This window comes from Pseudopodoces humilis, chromosome 1 (genome assembly GCF_049639895.1).
Source record: "Pseudopodoces humilis isolate 2021_Gansu_Grassland_sample_001 chromosome 1, ASM4963989v1, whole genome shotgun sequence".
Lineage (NCBI taxonomy): Eukaryota > Metazoa > Chordata > Aves > Passeriformes > Paridae > Pseudopodoces > Pseudopodoces humilis.
In genome coordinates, this window is record NC_142200.1 from 21,110,616 (window position 1) to 21,134,389 (window position 23,774).

Genomic DNA, 23,774 nt, shown 5'->3' on the forward strand with positions numbered 1-23,774 from the left:
AAAACTCAAACGACTTCTAACTTTCATAAATGGTTTAAATTACATCATCAGTTTAAAACAAACAAAAGACTTACATTAAATTTATCTTCTATCTGTTACTATGATTAGCAAACAAGATCACTCCTACTGAAAATTATTAGGGAAAACATATATGCCTTTCTCTCTTTCTTTTAAAGTTTTTTTTTCTTTTCATTTGGCAACATCTCTAGTACGACTTCCAATACTAAAAACTACAATTTTATTTCTGTTGCCATTAAAGAAAAATGCAGAAAGGAGAAGAGTCCAACATAAGACCAAAGGGAGAAGAAACACGTTATAAATCCAAACAAATTTCTGATGGCTGGAGCAAGACTAGCTCTTGAATGTGATTTTGACTTAATTTTTCATACCCTTTAAACTGTTTGTATTTCAGCAGTAAGTATACAGAAAACAGAAAAATTTTCTCAGAAAATGCTGTCACAAAAGCAATGAAACAATTGCTGCATCTCCCTCTCTTCATCTTAGAATGAATACACAAAACAGTGATAAATTCTTTCCCAATAATATAGTTTGAGAATATAACAATGAACTAACTGTACACCAATACCCTGGTTTTGTTTGGGATAGACTTAATTTTCTTTATAGTAGTTGATATGGTGCTGTTCTAGATTTATGCTTAACACCGTGGATAATATGGGTATGTTCTAATTATTGCTGAACAGTGCTTTCCTGCTTCTCACACTGCTTCACCAGCAAGTAAACTGGGGGTGCACAAGGAGTTGGAAAGGGAGACAGCCTGATCAGCTGACCCCAAATAACCAAAGAAACTAGCCAAACAGAATGGCTGGAACACCTGCCTCCTGAAAGGAAGTAGCAAATCAAATTTTTGTTTTCCTTTTACTTTATTTTTTAAGCTCTCTATCTCAAACCCTAAGCTTTCTCACTTTTGACCTCCTGACTCACTCCTCCATTCCACCAGGGTGGAGGAGTGAGGGACTGTGTGCAGCCAGAGCTGCTGGATGGGGTTAAACCACAAATTTACATGGCATTTCCATGGAATACAAAACTTGGTTGTGAACCTAGCTCTCATGGAAGTCATTAAAATAAACCTGGAACCCAAAGCTCAAGATAACTCAGAATATTTGCCTCACCTATTTCCAGTACACATTTTTCTTATCTATATATATATGGAACAAGATCTTTACATCAGTATTTCTTCAGAACAATTCTTCAAGTCTATTTACTATTTACTCTGATAATTTCTAAAGGTTTTATTAAAAAAAACAAAACACAACGAAAATGCTGAACATAAACAACTTCTTTTCACTTACTAGGTCCTTTTTCAGCTAATCTCCTCCATTCATTTCTGGATCAGCTGCAGAACGTTAAAAGCTGATTCTTCCCTCAAGCTGGTCTAAAACTGAAACCTCTACCAAATATTTGCTTTTTGAATAAGAACTACGGTACTTTTCCTCAACCTTTACAGTTTTTTTCTTCAAATCTCTACAAAACCCCTGCTACAATTCCTAAGACACAACACAGAACACAACTGTTGCCTATCAGGATGACCATTAAAGTCTCATTCTTTTCTTTTGACAGTTTGCTATACTTATTTCTTTTCTCATTTTACACTGAATCATAGAATATCTTAAGCTGGGAGGGACCCATAAGGATCACTGAGTGCAACTCCCTGCTCCTTGCAGTGACTACCTAAGATTAAATCATATGATTAAAAGCATTGTTCAGATGTGTCCAGAACTCTGACAGACTTAGAGTCATGATCACTTTCCTGGGAAGCTTGTTCCAGTGTCCAACCACCCTCTAAGTAAAGAATGTTTATCTAATGTCCAGTCTGAATGGCACATCCATGACCTTGGTGGGATGAGAAGTTTTTCCTAACATGCCTTGGAATTTTCAATTTACTGTCACTTCCTGTTGTGTCGAGATCATTGGCTACAAAATAACTTCAGTAACAAAACCAATTAAAGTAAAAAATGATTTTACTTTCAAATATACAAAGCATCATAGAACTAGCTCTTTGATGATGAGTTCCATATTGATTTCCATGAGACCAACCTCGTAGGTAGTATTTCTAGACATCAATAATACATAACAACATTGTGCTAAAAAAAGCAATACCAAATCAGAAGCTTCCAAGATAAAGTGAAGATAATTTTCATGACAGTTAGAAATGGAAACTAAAGAGTAAGGTTTTTTGAGTTTATCACATTACCTTCTTCCAAGATGGGTCTCAGCACAACAAATGGGATTTCTTGCAATGGTTCCATGTGTTTGTGTCCAGCACTCATAACCTTTATCTGGGGCAAGCAGACAACAAGTGTGCCAGGCATACTGGCCTGCCCATGGTACCAGTTTCGCACAGTCCCAGGAATGTCACCTGACACAATAGTACTTGGAGAAGGCAGGCTGTCGTTCGGAAGGAATACACAACAAGACTGCACTTCAAGCTGAAAAAACAAAGCAAAGAAAGATTCTCAGAAATAGATTATTTTCCCCCTCACTGTAGAGTATTCATATTGGTACAAAATCTGAAGTTACTCATCCATCACAGTTGACTGAAAATGTAAATAACTTATAGTTGAATTAAGAGAAAAGATGACGCAAAATGCTGGAAAATAATATATGCTCATAAATTATGATTATGGGAGGGGAGAAATTCTGTGTAAATTCATCAGAAAGGTATTGCCATGTAAAGTGCACGTACATAGATCTACGTTTCAACAGCTTTTTACAAGTGCAATTGAGTCAGAAAATGTTCTGAATGAGAAAGGCCCCCACTTTTTGCCATTCATTAGCTTTTGTTAGCAATAGCTAAGTTTCTAGGACTAGCCAACATTTTATATGCTGTTACTTTCTATAAAGAATTATACAGGGAAAATTCTGCCTTTACTTAATAAGCAACAAAATGAGCATGTACAAAAAAGGTGATATCTAGAAAAACTATGAAAAACACAATCTTTAGAGAAAAACTGATTTTTAAACAAATGGAGATGTGTATACATAAACAAAGAGAGACAGTATAGTTGACAAAGTTTATACAGCTTTTATCCACTTTTCAGTGCAAATCAAAAGCAGCACATATAATTTCATAAGAAATAACATTTTTTTGTTCTTTATTTTCAATGTTGTTACCCTGGAACATGTCTGACCATTTTTGCCATCTTCTTAGGAGCTTCTGGAGAGGCTGAGCCAGCCCAAACCAAGAAGTCAACTCATCACAACTTGTTAACTCAGAGGTGATGTAAGCTGTGGACTGTTAGTCTTCCTTGGCTCTTACAAATAACATTCTGGCACCTGGATATCAAAGGGTTCCAACAGCCTGCACACTTGAACACTTTTTTAATCAAATACAAGCTATGATTCAGTTCATTTCTTCACATTGCTTGGAAAGCCTAGCATACAAATTGTTGGACAAGATATTATTTGTAGCTGTGATAAAAACATTTGTTTGCTGCAAACTTACGTAACACTCTAGTCAAAGACAGCAGAGCTTAAAAGCAATAACCAAGATTTGTACTTCATACTCTCCCCCAAAGTGTATTAGACCTTCATGACCACAATAGTGATTTTTAATAGAGCTGGAATTCCATAGCACTCTAAATACTTTGCCAGCCTAGTGAGTACACAGATATTAATCTTTACTTCAGCATTTTTGTACCCTTTTGCTTAGAAAAACTGACAAGAATTCACTGCAGAAAACTATAAGTAGAATTTTGCAAAAATAAATACATTGGTTCATGAAGTCTGTGTTTGTTTCTGGATTGAGAACTGTTTGAGTTGTAAAATGAAGCTAATTACATCTTTGATAAGTAGTTTATTGATCCAAGTTTGCCGAGTATACTTTATTTATACTGAATGAAAAGCTAGGGTGTATTGTTACAGATGTAACAGATTTGGATTTTTTAATGGCAAATTAGTCTTTGTGTCAATTTGCAAAGATTTTTACAGTGACACATTAGATCATTTTCTGGTCTATTAGTAACAGGTTGCAGGTCAAGCCATTGTGGGATAATGATAAATAGATGACAAAAGAACTTACGATCAGTATAACTATTGCTTTATCCATGTATTTGCTGAATAAACAGTTTATAAAAAATCACCCATTCTTCACACACACACATATATATATGTATATAAATACACATCTATGACAATTAACATCAAATGCTGCCTGGATATACAAACCATGTGGTAATAATAATCTAAAAATTCCACCAATTTGAAGAGATACTATACTTCATCACATTACCAGCAGCAGGATCTATACGACGTTTTACAAAGCACTCTCAAGAAGAGATCTCCAAACTCAGTAGAGTTTTTGCACTTCGTTTACAGTTTAGTACAGCTTTGTACTGAAAAAAAGTTCTTCCGATCACATTTGGTTTATTTTACTTTGCCATACCAAGAATACTGAAGTAGAATCACAACAGTTTCACCTCTTTAAATTCCTGATGGAAATTCCTTTTTTTACACAAGCAGCTTTTTGTTATTCATTTTCAAACAACTGAATGGGAGTTGGACCATGAATTTTGGTGGGCTTTAAACAGTAGCATCAGGTCTCCATATGTGTGATGGATACACTCGACCCCTTAACCAGACCAGCAGTAGCTCAGTAACTCCAAATGAGGTAAAGGCCGAGCTGTAGCCTGGTCAAGAACTCCAGGAAACCCACAAAGAGCAGCATTACTCAACGGGCATCATGCCTGATCATGTGAGTAACACTTGAATGTGTTTTTTCCAAGACTCAGTTATCAAGGAACAAAGAAAGCTGTGGGTACAAGGAGTCTCTTGCACACTCTTTCCATTGCATGTAATTTGACTAAAGCAAATGACAGCCTAAGTGAACTGCCTTTGAGCTCTCCCTGCCAGGCAGGGTGGCTGCACAGCAGTGATCTCTCCTTGAGCTGGAGGGACACCTTTCAAGGTTGTTCCAAGAGGCAGAGAGGCCCTTCTACTAACAACAGATCTCTGGATGAGTTCAATTCAAGCATTCCCTAAATTGCAACTGGACTGCACACCAGTGACTTGAAACACTTTCCGATTGGTGAAGCTTGATCCCCTTGAGCTGGGATGCCTCACAGTGTTTGGGATTCCTCATCTGAGACTGAGTGTTCCTTCTGAAGCCCAAGGCAGAGAGATCCCCTAACTGCAATAGATCCTCAGTAAGCTGCTGACAGCATGCTAAATTAATATTAATGAAATCCACGTAGGTAATTCCTTTAGACAGAATGTTGTCAAAGTCTGAGATTAAGATTGGACCTAAGCTCCATCAGGAGTTTAGAAAGCAAGGGGATCTACTCTGAACCTCATAACTCAATGGAAGGATTTCCTTACTCTTTGTATTTCTTCTCTTAGATAAAAACTGTTGTCCAGATCAGATCCAGCTGCACCTAAGCCACATCAGAGATTTGGCAAGCAAGGAGGTCTGGTCTGCATGACTCAGCATTTGGTTTACCTTATCCTTTTCCATCTTTGGCCTCCATGTAAATAATGCCAGATTAATTCCAATTCTTTTTTCCCTTGTATGTTTCAACGATGTAGTACATGATAGGGTGAACCTTGCTATTGAACTTCACCAAGTTACACCTTTATGAATTCATATTAAAATCACCTTTGCTAATGCCTTTTCTAATGATTATTTAAGTTACTCTAAATCACTCTTTCATGACAAATTGGCGCAGTCAGCAGGATCCTAAATCTGGATTTGCTAAAAATTGACAGTATGTAATACTACAGAATTGCTTACAGATATGGTTGGCTTACCTATGTTTCATTTAAAATTTTATATGATTAACAAATTTTGCAAAACATTACTGCAGGCTTTCAAAGGCAAACACAATGAATCAACAGCCAAAGGCCATATTTTAGAGAGAATTATGCAATCATTATAATCACACAAGAAATTACCAACTTGAATGCACAAGGGCCTAGTAAGTGCAAAACTGAGTTGCACCTGTTGAACTTCTTGGAGGCAGATTCACAGCTATCAACTTCAATGGAATTTGTGAACATTTAACTCACAGAATCCGGAAATTTGCCTATTCACAAATTCCAGTGAAGGAATGGAAGAGTGCACCTAAGATGATGGAATTATATGCTGGATAAAAGTGAGAATGTGTACTACAGATTGCTTCACCAATCGGAAAGTGTTTCAAAATATATGTAATCCAAATTCTTAAAATTAAACTACATCAATACATTTAATATATAGCATATATTAAAGCTATCATATAAATCTTTTTACACTTTTTAAATAACTGTTAAACTGTGTGCCTAAAATTGTGAATTTAATGTAAGATGTGACTGATTTATGTAACTGAATATAAATCTGCAGCAGTAAATCTTGCATTAATGTAAGGATCTGACAATCCAAGGGAAAGAAAATGAAGTAATCTGCCAGTAAGAAGTCCTCAAGCTGGGGGTCAGATCCTGTTCATGGAAACCATCTGGTTGGGACCCTCCAAGCCACACCAAACACAAATGATCTTTTAAAAAAATATCCTATTCATTAATGCTTCGCAGCTGCACTGCGTGTTACTTCATTTTTCCATGGCAACATCCTTTCTGTTTCAAGGATCTGATTTCAGTTTTGGTAGCAACATGTTCGTTTGCCAATACTGAACACATTCATGTGTTAAAGAGAACGAATTATTACATTCTTGAAACAGGATCACCCCCTATTTCCATTTCTATCATGTCAAGGCCTATACATGCTAAATAACATGCACTAACGATAAACCAGTGAAGCAAGCAGTATTGCCCCTTCTAAAACATTAAGCAAAGACTAACTCTGTGCTCTACACTTTCACAAACATATAAGCCTCAAAATGTCCAATGACTCTTGTATAAAAAGGAAAGTATTAAGTTACTGGAGTATTTTTAATTCTTATTTTATAAATAGTAATGTTGTTCACTAGAGAGAAGAGTGAAATAAATACTGCCAAAAAATTATGTCTTGCTAACTGAGGAGTGTGGGTTGGAGGGAAGAAAACAAAGCGACTCCCCAAAAGTGCAACGAAGAGGGACAAGTTGTTCAAGTCTTTATAGCTTTTCATGGTAGTGATAACATAAGAAGATTCCCTTTTGTAGCTCACATTTTACAGCTACATAAATCAGAGGCACTGAAGATTTTATACAAGGTGATGCTTGCATAAGGGTGTCTGTCCAGGGAAGATGCCTCTCTCTGAATTAGTCATCAACTCTCATACGCTCTCAGCAGAAAGGTAACGTGTTTTTGTGGGTACAGAGTATCATCTTGCAATGACCCCCAAGCTGCAAAAACCACTGCTTACACATCTCATGTACAGGTTCTGGTGTGATCAGTATTGTAAGACCATAGCCCAGCCTCCAACATCCAAATTCATTCTACCATTTAGACAATCTGAAGCTGAGCCAGACGTGTAGTGTTTGTTACAATTTTAAAAGGCAGAACAGAAATGCTTGTTCTGAAGGTAGACAAAAGTAAAAATGTTATAAATGGAAAGCAGAACACATAAGTAAAAGAACTAAGAGAGCAGGCTACCTGTACATAGAAATGACCATAATAAGGATCAGATACATTTTCTTTGACCAGTGTATTGTACTTCACAGTATACCTATTATTTCCTAAGAAAGCTTTTAAATCTTTTAAAAAGGTTTTATTTAGTTATCAAAACCCCAAATTTTTATTGGTTTGTGGTAAGTAACCAACTTAAGAAATAATCCTATCTCATAGTTGCCAAATAACTGCCAGGAGCTGTAACTGCTAAACTACAAATCACAGAATCTCTTCCTGACACCTGGATAATGACACAGTTCAAAGAACAAAAATCTTATCAAATCTGTCCTTCCTTTTCTTGCCTCTCTATGTTTCACTTTGTCAAAAAGTTTTACAAGTTATGTGTGTTAAAGAAAATAAATTTTTCAGTGGTTTCAGGAAAAGGATTTATTTTTTTCAAACGAATTTGGGGATATTTAAAGGCATGTGACATACCTAAGTTTTATATGTAACAATTACATTCTTATGTACTTGGCACTTGTTACAACATTACTCATTAATTAATTCACATTTAATACAGATCCTTCATTGTTCTCAACGGAATTCAGCATTAACAGCCAATTAAAAATAATTGTGTTTATACTGCTTCACAATTTTAGCAACTATTAGTATGAATAACATGTGAAAAATGAGTATTACTCTCATACACAGTGTAACTGCCAAAAAGACTTCAAGGCTGCATATAAAATCCTAAAACAACTAAATAATAAACCAACGTTTTATAATTAAATATGAAAGTCTTTTCACTTAAATACTAATAGGTTACCACAACTCCAAAGCATAAAACCTTCATGTAATATTCTATCAGAAGCAAGCCAGAGCTAGGGCTAAGCAAGTACCAGCTTTGGATCCAAAATAAACTTTCCAGTTACTTTGGTTCCAAACACATTTACTTACTCTAACTTCCACTAAAAGAATAATCCTTTGATGATTTTAAGTTATGAAGTTCAGTTTTATCTGATGACAACTACAGACTTTTCTGTTCTACGATCATGTAACTAAAAGATCCAGGAACATGAAAATTAGCTTTAGGAAAAAAGCCACAGGGTCAAAATGCTCCAGCATTTAACCAGACAAATTATTCTAGAAATTTTCCTTTTTCATACCAAATAATAATATAGAAAATCTGTATGAACTTGTAATTTAAATATAATTATATATGTTTAATAAAATGCACATTATGCATAATAAAATAAATACAATGCACTTGATTTGAAGTACAGAGTCATGATACTCATTTTCTTACCCTCCATACATTGCCTTGCACAAATTTCCCATTTGGGCTGGTACTAAAAGAAACAAGCTATATATTTGGCATTTGTGTTTTGAAACCGTATTTAAATAAATTAGACATAGGGACTACTAATAGAAGTAAAAAGAACAGCAAACAGATCTATAAATCCTTCATATTTCACAAGGAATAACTTGCACATTTGTATGGAAGCACATTGTCAAACTTTCCTGCAGCGCTTCCTTAGAGTCTGCTGAAATGTTTCTCTGGTAACATGTAATAAACTTCTGAGAAGATGCTGGCAAATACCTTATAAAGCATAGTTAAAGCATAGGGATGAAACAAAGCGTGTAAGCTACTGTATGAATTCATAGGGGTGTTTAATGTCAACATAAAATTATAAAATTATAAAAATATAATTTAATAGTCATAGTGATGGAAATAGAAAGCATGAGTACTCTACAAAAGAAATAACCCTGTAAAAAGTATATAAATCTAGAACCTCAATCACCAGCACAAGTACCCAATTCAAAAAATCCTCTGCCAGTATGATCCCTATTCTGTATGTTAAGTGAGAGCAGCGAGGTATTTAGGAATTACACTTTGAGTCAACCCCTGCCTATCACTGTCATCAGTTTTCATCTCCACAGCAAGAAACACTATCTTTTTTTCTTATCTAGTAACACACAAACTTCATGGCTGGTTATCTTACTCATTCCTCAAAAGAAACTCAATTTGCTGGTTGCTCACAAAAAAGCATACCATGAAAAATGTATGAGCAGAGTATTATGGTCCTGATTCAGTTTTCCCCCTTTATAAAGGACCCAGCTCTTCTTCGTTGTCATTATTATATTATCACTTTTATTATTACTCAAACTGTAAGCTGCATTTATGTAGGGAGTCTCACTGTGCTAAGTACCACCCAGACACATAACAAAAATACACTGCTTCCTTCAAATAGATTACAAATTCTCTATCTTATCTAGACATTTTAATCTGCAGTGGAGAGAACATTAAGAAAGAAAGGAAAACAAGCAAAATACTCGTGAAACAATGATGAAAGAGAAGGCTGAAAACTAAATAGATTTAATGGAAAGCATCTCCTCAACTTCACTATGTTCTGCAATCAGGTGACAATTCTCAAGTTCTTGCTCAGGCAAAACCTGAACTTCTAAACTTTATAAAAGTGTGAATTTTAAGTAATTTTTACATGAAAGAGGAGTCACACATGAATGACAAGACACATATTTTGGGATAAGCCTGTATATAGGTAAATATATTTCTTGACAGGAAGAAAGAATAAGCATTCAGTAACTACTTTATGTAGTAATGACAAAAAAACTTGCCAAAACTTCTAATTAAGACCTTTTTGTGCAGTTTTTGATGATTTTTTTTTAAATTAAAAAAGAAAAATTGATACGATATCCTGCTGTACCATAAAATACTGATCAAATGAATGCCGTTAAAAGGCACAGGTTATAATAATTCTAAATTGGACTCCTAACTCAAGCTGCTGAGCCTTCACTGTGTAACAACAGCAATTGTATCATACACCTCAAGAAAGTATTTATCATACACAATTTCCTCAAATAATTTTAGAAAAGAAATTCTTCAAATCTAACTGCAGTGTTTATAATACAGAAAAGCGTGACAAGCTATTTTTATTCATATGATTTTTGAAGGATCTTTCCCTTTAAATACAAAACAGTATTTCAAAACCTAGCCTTTTAAAACCAAAGTATTCTTTGCTTAATTTACCCAAAATCTTATTTTATTTTTTATTCTCTCAGAATCTACTGAAATAAAGCAATAAAACTTGTGAGCTCCTTTAGAACCCCTCTAATAAAAAAAGCACTAGGATGCATAAAAAGTATCATAAAGTTTGGAATCACATAGGGGTTTTTTCACTTCCTTTTCATCTTACCTGAAGTGTAAGGCACTTAACTGCATTCCACACTATTCCAATAAATTCTTTCATTCTTTCCTCAGGACTTCTGCAGCTTTCAGATGAGTTCAGCACGGTTTTCACAGGGAGTGACAAAGGACGAGATTCTAATGCAAACAAAAAATGTCAAGAAAAGAGTATCTAAGTAAATAATATACTTACTGATAGCAAAGAAAAACAATTACTTTACATTCTGAAAGAGTCTCTCACTGTGTATATCTCACTATGCACATAATAACAATGTGTCTGTATTAAACTTCTCAATACAACTACACCAGTTAAGCTTTGTGAGAAATACAACACAATAAAATTAAATTTTCCAACTTTTTCAACATGAACTACTAGGAAAATATTATGAAGAATGTTTGACTTTAACAAATTAAGACAGTTTTCAAAGTGATAACCTATTTGATGATGCAATTGAAATCCAAGAGGTTTTCATATACATTGCTGCCAGTGTTATCTAAAGGTTTCACCTTTCTAAAATTGTAAGAAATGACAGACCACATTACATAACAGCCTTTAATTTGTTTTCTTTGAAAAATTCCCTTAAAAATTTGTGTATGCTTCCAAAAAAAGGCATAAAAATTAAGCTGTTTTCTTACTTTGTCAAATTTTAAGGTAATAAAGTATGAAATATTTCAGCAAAATTCAATGTTTTCTAATAAAAAGAGACATTTCCTTAAACTGTTAGTTATTTAATAACATGAACATGAAAAGGTTTTAGAAATGTTAAATTAAATACAAGCACACTAGAACTTCAAATGAGGACTGTGAGTGGTGCATAGTTCCCTCTGACATGTTTTACAGAATATCCTCCTCCTTGTGTTTTGGGATACCCACAGAACTATTGTCAGCTTATTTACATTTCTAGGTTTGGCCTATATGTTGTTGAGCTGACAAAACTGCAGGAATAAATTATGAAGATTTCATGACTTAAATTTAAACTAACTTGAAATCAGTGTGTGACAAATTATATCTACCAATTTTACAGCTATGAGGAATCTGTAGCATAAAAATTACAGAAAAATTCTTAAGACAAAATTATGCTTTCAACTGAACTAAGGAAAGCAAAAATACATGGTCCTTGATATGCATCACTGGTTCTTCAGTATGCAATGAAACATGCATATTTAAAAGTGAAATATCTAAGTGGTGAACTTCTGCCGAGAGAATGCAATGTTAATGTCACTGGATGAATTAATTTGAGGCATTTTCCCCATCAATGATCAATAATGTTATCAGGAGAAATCCCTCAACAAATAGTATTTCTAATTATCTTAAAACAAAATGTTCACTTCATTAAACTGATGGAGAATCTAAAGATTTAGAAAGAGAGGTGGTCAAAGAGTAAAAGAGGATTTTTATGGCTGCAGTGTAATTAGTTCTCTCAGAGATTCCTGGCTCTAATTATGGATATGTTAGAAGGATATGAAATGAAAACTTGATCATGAGAGTGCAAAAAGTGTGACATTTGAGGATTGTTTGTTCTCAGCTGTTCTGGAGAGACAAACATGTAAATTGTCCATCTGGAGAAGCAGTGTGCAATAGCTGTTTTTTAACATCTCACATAGACAGCTTTAAGCCATGAAGTATGTCTTCCATCCAGGTTATGAATGGATTAAGTTAAAACAAAGAGATTAACCAAGAAATAGCTGTTCTTTTTTAATTTATTACCCCACTTCAATTCAGACCATCTTCTGTGCAGTCTTCTGTGTAGTCAGTCCCTACACTACACATACACTACGAGGTAAGACTCAGGAACAGCTTGAGTACCAAGAAATATTAAAATAAGAGTCAGTGAAGCACGGAACTCTGGCACACAAGTGTGGGTAAGGGTGAGAATGGCATACAAAGTCACAGTGAGACTCTGGGAATTCCACAGGCAGGATGCTTCAGTTCAGGTTGAGTAGATAAATACAGTTTAAAACCTACATATTCTACAATGCATTCAGCAGGGACCATCAACATCCTATATCACTTAACAAGCGCGTCCCTCGTGAGTGGGATTTAAAGCTAGGTTTTGTTCCAATCTCCCATATTTTATTTGTAGGAAAACAAACAGTTGTAATTCTCTCTCAATTAGCGGAATAGCCAAAAACAACAATCTGTGAATTAAAAATAAAATTAGCTGACTGAAGCACCTCCTCTTTTTCTTCATTTACATGTAATTAAAATTTGCAAAATTCCAGGAATACCCACAATAAAAAGCAGCTTTGCTATAACCCTTCAAGAGATCAAAAAAAAGAAGTCTCAAAACCCAACAGACAGATAAGGAACCATCCAACCATAAACCATGGAAAACAGAAAATGAATAAAAAGTCTATCAGAGTAGAAAGAAGAAACAAGCAAACTAACTCCTGAAAAGAAGAAAGTAGTACCTTTTTTTTTTTTCCCTGTACTGTAAATCCCAGAATTTTGCCTGAAAGGATGCTGGGAAAGAAGTGTCTTAATTCCCTATCTGGCAAGGAGATCAGGAGATGACAAGACACTGCTAAGACACTGTCAGGTGTGGCTACCATGTGTGTTTGGCTAGTCCTCTACAGTAAACATGCAGACTGGATCAACCTCATCTGACTCAGTAAGAAGGTAATTCCCTAAAATAATTATGCTACTTAGCTACTACTGAACTGAAAACCTCAAAACATTTCCTGGCAATGTCATCAGTCTTGTGTTCAACCAAGGTGCCAGTCAGCAATAGCTAGATAGAAAATATGGTTTGTATGAAACACTTCCAAACTGACGAGGGGAAAAAAAAAGACCACCAGAGTGGGGACTGCTTCAGGTTATACCAGTTGAATTTTAAGAAAAAAAAACAGTCTACAGGAAGATAAAATGCTCCTACTCTTATCTTTTGTTCCTTATTGTTTAATTGGTGCTTTTGCAAACATATGCACCACATCAATCACACATAAGCTGCCACAACTGCCAATTTCAGAACATATTAGTAATGAACAGACTTAAAAAAAGTGTAAAAAAAGGACTCATCGAATAACTCCTTTCCCAATTTCTTGTTAAAGTACAGAGGGAGTTCCAAGTTCTGCAAAATTAATCATTAAATTACTCACTTTGTAGGAGATGCCACCAAGCAAGACCTACAGGTATAAATTCCATTTAAAAGTGTATTTCTTATATAGAAAAATATCTCCTTTGTGATTTTTAGCCTACTGAGAATGATTTTTTTGTAGGACTTTGACCCAGAAAATAAATTTTGAAAATAAAGTTTTGTGAAAATGACACTACTCTGTGCTATTAATATTCAGTGAAATTAGAAATTAGAAATTAGAAATGGGCAAAGGAAACTTCTGAGGTGTGATTTGGGACAAATGGATGTTTTCTCAATTAAATAAGTGCAGAAAAAACCCACACATCAGAGACTTCCACTACTGATTTGAAGAATATTGATAATCTGCAGGCACTGATGGCCTCATGCTTTCCTCTCGCCTTAAAGGTAGCAATTAAACTGAAGGGAGGTACCTCATTCCTGATTTCTATGTGGCACACAGGTCTCAATCTCTCTGGAACGAGAGAGACTCATTTTCCCTGTTCCACTGTGTGTCTCAAATCCCTCATGCATTAAGAAGGCAGCAGCTTCTTTCTGACTGGAAAAGGTTATCATGCTGCTGCCAAATCCACACTTTGAATGATGCCCAAAAGCCCAGCGCACTCCTCCTTCAGGACAGGTCCACAGCCAGGCAGGCAGGTGGCAGGATTCTCTCCTCCATCACATCTCATGACCCTACTCAGAATGTTTCTGTCCCATGACCTCAACAGGCTGGGTAAGCTTTCCTTCCAACATCACATCATCTGTCATACAGCTTCTCACACACCGGAAGGGAGCCACACTGAGGAAAATACTTTCACAGACTGCCCACAGTTACCAAGAGGCCATGACAGCAAAACACATTGAAGAAAATAAAGAAATTAGAGGAAAGTGTTGTCTTACTACATCACTCTTTTTCTAGGAAGATTTTTCCTCTACTAAAATTGGAAGCGGTCTGGATGGAATCAAAGTACTCACTGGGATTTCCTTAACATTTAGGTATGTCTTTCCATGAAAAAATAAACCCAAAAACACTAAGGTGTTTGCAGGAAATTCCCAACACCCTGAGGAACTAATCAAGGGGTCAAAAGGATTAGAAATGAGATCAAAATTCTATGGAGGAGAAAATTCAAACTTTAAACAACCTCTAAAAAATCAAAATGGCCTACATATATATATATATTTAACAGAAGATGAATTGTTTTCTTTGTATGTAAAAATTCCCAAAACTGCCCCCTAATTAAACCCCAAACAGCCATCACCTTCTAAAAACCTGCAATTTTCTGTAAATGTTTTTGGTTTTGTGCAAAATACTATATAGAAGCAAAAAAATCAGTGAAACTTATTGCATAAAAGCTTGTTTGTCCACAGGTTTGTCTTCCAATTTTCCTCAAAAGTCTTGCAAGACTTGCAACAAAACAGAACTAAGCATATGTAATTATAAAGATATTTGAAGGCATTACAAATCACCCACATTTTTGTGTAAATATGTATGACAGCCAAAGAAATTCTTTTCCCAATGTAATACACATCCATTAAACAATTATGTTCAGTGATTCAATATTAAAGTATTTTTCAAATACAAGAAATTGCAAAAGCACAAAGGAATTATTTTTAAAATACTTCCAATCCTAATGCACTACTTTTCCCACCATTCAATTTCAAAGTTAATTAAAGCTTCTCTGTTTTGAGAAGCTCAAACCTGAATTTATCAATATTTTCTGAACTATTAGCACCCTTCAGAAGTCTTTCACTAATATTCACGTTTTATTTTTGAGGTGTCATAAGAAAAATTATTCCCCACAGTCCCATTCCTGGATGAATGATACTTGAATTATTCATTTTCTAAAAAGAGACTATGCTAATTACTTTTTGAAGTTTACACTCTCCATCAGAATGACTGAGAATAAAAGCAGTACTTAAATGACCAGGAAGTCCTTTTAAGCTTATGAAAATATGTGACATATTTGCCAGCATACTGAATAGTCTTTGCATAAATAATTTCTTTACTGGCCTTGGAGCATTTTTGCATTCTACTTTATTAACTGTGCAGACAATACATTATTTTATCAAGATAATAACTGAGTGACACAGTCCCTGACAACTCATAAGAGCAAGTCCCTTACATGCAGTGAAATGGCAGCAGAGAGGTGCAGTGACTACATTTCTGTGCTCACCCAATGAGTTAACAGCAGAATAAGAGTTAAAACACAGAGGCTTTTAACATATGTCAATAAACAAAGACAAATGTGATATTAATGTTGTGCAACAAGAAAGGATCTTTCTGTGTGAAAGTGTATGTTGGCTAGGGAATGTCTATGGTCAGCATTTTCTCCCACCAAATTCCTAATGATTGCTGCACTACTTCTGGCAAAAAATACCTATTTAGTTCTGGGAACATAAATAAAAGAGGACTGACGCTTTTGTACAAATCAAAACCAGCCATTCAGAGGCCAAACTGAGCTACTAGATTAGTAATTACAAAAATGTGATATTTGTGTGTTCCTATCTAAAAATCCACGCCTGAATTTATCTTAGCATCACTTACCATTCCAAATACAATTTATACCATGAAGTAAGAATTTCAGCTTTTGGATCTGCATTAAATTCTGATAAATGTGGAATTCTGCCTAGTACTCTGCCTTTTTAAGAATACACAGAAAGTTCCTTAGTCTTATAAATATAATCTAAAAATAAACAACCATTTGTTCTCTCTCAACATGGAATTTCTTCATACAGAAAGAATGTTTGATATACTATATTGGCTTTGAGTTACTCATGTTTCTGAAATCCACAGAGTGAACTGAAGAAATCATGCCACCATAACAAAAATGTTCAACATTTTACTGGCTGGCAAAACTCATAAAAATTATTTTTTTATATAGATATGTAACTGTCCAGACAGTTAAAACTTTCTATAAATCACCTGTGCCTGGACACTCTCCTTTTAAATAATCCAAGAACTAAAGCCCATTTATAAAAATATTAGTATTTTCAGGAACCCTAGGTAAATGTGCACCAGATTTAAATTCCTGATTTTTTTTTTTATTCCTTCAAGTATTTTACTTAAACTATTTAGCATCTATTTAATTTCATTCATCTTCCCAAATTAATCATCAGTCATATATTTCATAGTAGGCATGAATAAACGATAATCATTCAGTTCACTGAGCCTAAATAGTGACCTACTAATTCAAATACTTCAGATAATCCACTGATTTCTCACCAGCCAGACTTCTCTCACATTTGCCAGGTTTTTGCATTCCAACAGCTCATTTTAGCAGGAATCTAACTATGCATTCTATTTGGACTTTAAGAAAAACAAAAATCAGTGACTGTATTCAGTTCTGCTAAGTACAGGTCGTATTCTGCTACACTGGAACTTTTCAGTAGAAACTTTATTAACTTAAAATAAAACTTCAAATAAAGATATCGGTTTGTCTGGTATCAGCTGGTCCAAATAAAATAGGGATGTGTCTAAATTTAAAGCCTTGTCCTTTGTTCAGTTTTATGTAGAAGGTATTTAATAGTGGTTCAGAAATACCTCATGTATACTCAGAAGGAATTTTAAGAATTCCTTCAGTAAAGCTTTCAAAATTGAATTACTAACACTTCCTATAAACCCCAAGAAATTCTAGTAAATACCTAACAAGCAATTCAAGTTCTATTATATCTACACTATCAAATGTTAAGAAATGATTGAAAGGAAAGATGAGGACCTTTCTTTGCCTGGTTTCCTATGGAAAGGCTTATGCAATCCTATATTTCTTGCATATGCATGCAATTCATTTGCTTGTCTCGTAACTCCTTAGGTATTTGCTTGTTAAATTCAAATGGGTAAATATTTCAAAGATCCTATGTTTCTACAAGTTTTGGGGAAATAAGTAAGCAGGGTAAACCAGCAAGAAATTTGCAAAGTGAGCTCTGTTGTTATTAGAATTCAGGTGATTTATACAGAACAGAAAACATGAAAGTCTATCTAAGACAAATGTTCTCAGTTTTCTTGTTATGACACCATCCTACATGTACTTGAAATACAAATAGTAAACTAAGTATAACAGCATTTATAAAGCTTTCAAAGTCTTTAATTATTTCTCTTTAAGAACATAATTCCAAAGAACAATATATTATTGTTTCAAAACACCAAGGATTTTTCCAAAATCCCTGCTTTTATATCCTTTATTTCTCTCCATATCCACATCCTCATACACAACACACCTACACTTCCTGCAGAATGAAACAAGGCTGGATTCTATTCTCAGCTTTGAACTTGAAACGAATTCTGAATTTCTAGTGGAATTAAAAGACCAGTTTACCGTGTGAAGTGCAGACCTGGTCTATGAAAAATGTTGCTCCAAACCCACCACTGTTTAATTCTCTTTTGCAAATGCTCTTCCAATCTGTCCATCACACTATAAAATGGAGAACTCAGGTGCTAGACATAGCAATGAAAAACATCTGCCTGCTTTTGCAGGCCTGATATACACCCACGACAAAGCTGAAATGCTGTCACCACCTGTACCATGAGCAAACACCTCACTATTGCATAACAGGGATCAGCAAAATTTTGTTTTACAAGTGTATGTTCAGCCATGAGACATGGCATTCAGTTTTCAGCTGCTTTCATAACAGGTTATGGAGCTTACTCCAACCAGAAAGTTCATGTCTTCTTAGAAGATACATTAAACTCCATTTACTTACCTGTTCTCTGGCTATAAAAAGTGTCAGCTTTCAGGATTCTGAGTGGCAAAAAATTAATAACCTTTTCAGCCTCTCTAAAGTAGCTTCTTTCATTAAAGGCCTTCTTCATACTAAGAGCACATCTGAGGCTACTTTCCCACTGTTACTGAAAAATTCTATGCCATAGTCACTGGATTACACCTCATAAAATAGTGTTCAATTTTCGTCTGTGATATCATGGTTACTTCCAAACTGATAAATGTCAGATCGTGGCAGATGCTAGGGAAATTATATTTCATTGTCACGGCTAAAAAAAAGACCTCACCAGGAAGCAGTAAAAAAATCCAAACCACAAAACCCCACACCCAGTTTCATCTTTGGTCATGGAAAACACTATATTTTTCAAACACAGTGAATATAATTAGAATAATTTTGTAAATATGAAAGAAAATTCCAGATTATTTTAGTAATGAACAAGCACACATCTTGAATGTGTGAGAACAGACACTTGGGCTTAAATCATTATTCAATAGTGTGCCCAAGACAGCTTTCAAAGATTGCCCTATTCATCTACTAGAGTCCATACTATCTTCTTGCATAAGTATGTCAGATATATTACAGAATTACACACAAATACAGCAATCATTTTGCCTCTATCCAGACATGAGAGCTCTGGGTCTATGCACAGCTATAGGTCTTTGAATCACTGAACAAACATGGAACTGCTGAATTGCTGAGAATGGAAGAAGTGGACAGAAAAACAGACCTAACCTTTTAATTTTTTTTAATATTCTTTATCCCCTTCCTTGTACACAGCCACATCATGTCAGATTTAAATCATATATTCTATTATCTTATTCTGGTTGTGAAGCCTCTGTGGTCAAGAAGATTTATAAATAACTCTAATTTGAGACTTCAGAACAGAAACCCTGGATTTTCAGAGACAGATACCACATAGATAGTAGTTTTGCTCTTTTCCCATGCTTCATTTTTGGCAAGGTGTCAGCAGCTATTAGCTAATAAACTGAAATCAAGATCAATGTTTGAAATAATTTACAGCTGTGGTTACAAACTGCATTGATTTAGTACATAGGGTTGGTTCCTAGCAGTTCTCAAGGGAGTGACTGCTGAGAACTTGCTAAACTTGGAAAGAATTAATTCAAAATCACCACCTGAACAGCATGATTTTAAGATAAAATCTCTTTCAATGTGCAAAGCCCATGTATATGTACGTATTATCAATGTAAGATCTCAGTTTTCTGACAACTTGGAATATGTGTAGCTATAGCCTTTATGATTAATAAAAATGAGGTGTGCAAGGCACAGTGCCTCTCTTACAAAAGAATACTTTTGTGGAATTGGTAATATTAGACGTCCTAGATCTATAATCAGTGTGGTATTCCTGCTATAAAAAGGTGACAGAAATAATGAAAGAAAACTCAGGCAGAAAGTAGGTGAAATTAAAAGAGAGGAAATAAAGTGAAAGATGGTGGGATAGAGGGACCCAGAAAAACTAGAAAGAAGAATCATGGGCACTCTATTTTTAGTTTAATAAACTATGGTCACTCTTTCATGTTCCAACATATTATACAGCTGTAAAGAAACAAATTTTCAAAGAAAGTTTGAATTCTGGAACTGTCTGAACACTGGAACTTCTCTGAGAATGAGATTTCACGTTTCAAATTTGCATCCATTCAACCTTTTCTAACCTCTAACTGGTGGATTTGTAACCAGAGACCTTTTACTTTGGTGACACAAAATATGTGTTAGCTTCTATTGTCCCCTGAATTTTCCACTACAAAGCCAATTTTGACAAACCTGGCTTAAGAAAACTAGAGAAAAAGACTCCAGCATCACATGAAGTTTCAGGAGACTCTACACAGAGCAAGCTTACATGGCACTGAAGCAGGACATGAGTCTTTTTCATTAAGAGAAATCTGTGCGGTCTACTGAAGTTGACAGCATATCTTTAATTAATTTCATTACTCTACAAGGCATTTGCTCTTTGACATTCATTTTACATTTTTAGTCACACTTTTTGCACATAAATATCACACATTTCAGCTATATTATACCCACCATTTTATGTGCAGACTATAACAAATAGATCAACATTTTAAAACACAAGTGTGGCGGTTTAGGCTGGGTTTAATTTTCTTCACAGTGGCTAGTAGAGGGCTGTGTTTTGAATTTGTCCTGAACACAGACAGGGTCAATCACACAGATATGTTTTTGCTATTGTTGAGCAAGGCTTATACAAAGCCAAGGCCTTTTCTGCTTCAAGCACTGCCACCCTGATGAAGTTGGGGGTGCAAGAGAGACACAGCCAGGACAGGTGACCCAAACTGACCAAAGGGATATTCCAGACCATGTGGCATCGTGCTCAGTAAGTAAAGCTGGGAGAAGCAGGAAGAGAGGGATGTTAGGAGCGATGGAGTTCATCTTCCCAAGTAATGTTACACCTGATGGGGCTCTACTCTCCTGGAGATGGCTGAACACCTCCCTGCCCATGGGAAACTGAATGAATTCCTTGTTTTGCTTTGCCCGTGTGCAGGACTTTTGCTTTCTCTATTAAACTGTCTTTATCTCAACCCATGAGTTTTCCAGCTTTCACCTTTCCAAGTCTCTGCATTGTCTTTTTACTGGGGAAGTAAGTGAGTGGCTGCTTTGCTGGCTGGGATTAAACCATAACAGCAGGCTGTTCTCCAGCCTAGTACTAGTGTCACACACACTGCCTCTCAAAAATTAACCGAGTAGACCTTCTGATATGTGTATGTAGCTTCACTTGAAAAAAATAGTATTTTTCTACAATTTTAACACTTGAAAATTAATGAAGCCAAATTCAATAGTCTCTTCTTAGACTGCTTCCAATTAAAAAAAAATAAAAATTCTTAGTTAATGTTATCTCTTGAGAGAATTAACACCATCATTTCTCATTTCATAGTATCAAACTCTATACTGCAAAATTGTTTATAGAGAAGCCAAATATCTACTTAATTTCAAAAACTCCTCAGCATCTAGGCTAAACTTATTGGATAAACTGAAGGAGTAAAGTAAGTGGAAGATAAAAAATGAAATCGACAAATAAACTTTTCATTTTTGCAGCAATGTGTAACTGAAAACAGATCTTGATACTGACTTCAAACTAAAAAGGAGGAAGTTGAGATGCACAGAAACCCCACTTTTGCTTCTATGACATTTTTTATACTTCATAATTTCATTTTATTATTTCTAACACACACAAAACCCCCCAAAAAAGTAAAACTGTCATCCATGGCATTTCTAGATTTTGAACAATAATGTTTTCTTTTAGTAGAATATTCTGATGTGATCAGAAAAGATAATACTCAAAGTGAAGAATAACAAATACTGAAGAACTAAAAAGGCTACTATGCTAAGCAGGTATCAGACTGGGACACCAGTTTTCAAAATCCAAGTACAAAGCTATTTTTTCAAACTACTTGCCTACTTTTTTATAAACTGGTTAAATAAATTAAGAAAAACTAATCTTGAATTTATTCATGCGAATAGGTGGATTTGAATGTCAAATATTCAAAATAACCAAAGTTTTTCTAGTGAAACACCTTTGTGCTTTGCAGGCAGAATTAACAGCAAGAAGAAACAAATAATACCATTTATGATATCGATAAAAGTAGAACAAATGACAAATACAGTTAAAAGAAGTATATGCTTGGTACCATCATTTCATCACAGGTAAAAATAAAGGAAATGCATAAATGAATTGTAAAAATAAATGGATAAATGGTAAAAATTAAGGATATTCATGAATGAAATGTAAGTTCTCAAAATTAATCTGCTGTCTTACTACCAGTAAAACAACCCACTAATATTCAGCAAACAGGTTTTCTGGTTTTTAGCCCCTATTAATCACAAAACAGCATTTAACTACCATTAATGAACAAGACTGTAATCTTAGTTTCAGCAGACAACATCTTGAAGTGCTTCATGATAATCTGAAAAAAACATCAATGCAAAGGAAAAGAGAATTTGCTCACTATATTTCAGAAGGATCACTACAAGTCTCAGCTGGATAGTAATTTTTTTTGGATGATCACCTACTTTACTACTTGCAGAGAGTGCCATATGAATAAATACAATGGAAATTCCAAGAAAACCATGTTATCTTGATTAGTGGTAATGATGTTTCACTTTAGACTCTTAAGTGGCCAGAAAATACTCCTAAAATAAATAATTTATTGAACTCCATAAGCAGAAGTGCCAACAAATGCACTTTCTATGGGTGAGTGGTTTTGAAAACAGTAAATTTTAACCATTTATGCACAAATCTGGACTTCCATAGATGCCAGACTTTAAGCAATGTAAACAGATTGACTAGAAATTACGGATTAATCACAGTGTGAAGTCTGACAAAATTATGGAGTAAATATCAAGGTGCATAGCAGATATTCTATTGAAAGCAGATCTCCTTTATCTCATTTTACAAAGTATGTCACATTAGACTATCAGGGCTGCAAAGACAGCACTGAACAAAAATGAGAATAAAAATAAACGTATATTTGAAAATTATACATTTGATTATTTTTAATTAAAAGTTTTAATTTCTCTAAAGCTGAAAGCTGTTCCACAGTACTTGCACACAGCTGATGCCGTTCTGTTGTGGGGACACGTTAGTGAGGGAGGTTGCAAATGCAGAATGGATAGTTTTAATTCAGTGATGTACCTGTTATTGTTTTTGTTTTGACAGGACTGCTGGCATACTCAGAGGCTTGATTTGACTGCTGCCTTGCCAAAGGTGCACTTCCAACTGATGCTTCATCCTCTTTCTTTCGAGTTACTGACACACCAAGCGGAACAGCTCCTACAGACTGCTAGAAAAAAGAAGTACCTTGTGAACCACTAAAACTCAAAACATATTAACACAGAATTACGGCATTGTCTTGAGAAACATGTTTTAAACTACATATTTGGAAATGTATAGAAGACAACCCGAAACACTGGTTGGAGCACAAATATTTTGAAAACAAATTGAAATGAGATGCTACATTCAGATTTGCAATTGTAATTCTTTATTTCAGTCCTGTTAGTCTAAGGAAAAGCTCTGTGAAAACAAAAAAACAAAATAAAACTAACTTGGAGTACCATGGTTGTTAGCCAACCAAAAACCATAGGCATAAACCTGGCTGATGACCAAAGTAAAATAATTATCTAAATGTTTAATGGAAACTGGAAAATTTCAACCAGATATGAAGACCCAACGACACTTATTAACCATAATTAAACTTCAAAATAAAGGATGTATTAGTATTTCTACACAATCGTGCTTCTTCCAAATTTTAAATATAAGATTTAAGTAACT

The 23,774-nt window shown here is 34.8% G+C and overlaps 1 protein-coding gene across 5 annotated transcripts in view; it reads right to left on the reverse strand.

Annotated features, from left to right (window-relative positions):
• Window positions 1-23,774, reverse strand: part of VPS13B (vacuolar protein sorting 13 homolog B) — a 423,329-nt gene that overhangs the window by 202,298 nt on the left and 197,257 nt on the right. For 4 of the 5 annotated variants that reach the window (XM_088065985.1, XM_088066072.1, XM_088065896.1 and 1 more), the window contains exons 21-23: window positions 23,139-23,286; window positions 10,693-10,820; window positions 2,213-2,447 (exon numbers count right to left, since the gene is read on the reverse strand). In XM_088065985.1, the coding sequence (XP_087922111.1) occupies window positions 2,213-2,447; window positions 10,693-10,820; window positions 23,139-23,286 (511 nt within the window). The remainder of the gene's footprint in view (window positions 1-2,212; window positions 2,448-10,692; window positions 10,821-23,138; window positions 23,287-23,774) is intronic. The other variant, XM_088066031.1, reaches the window with a different exon arrangement.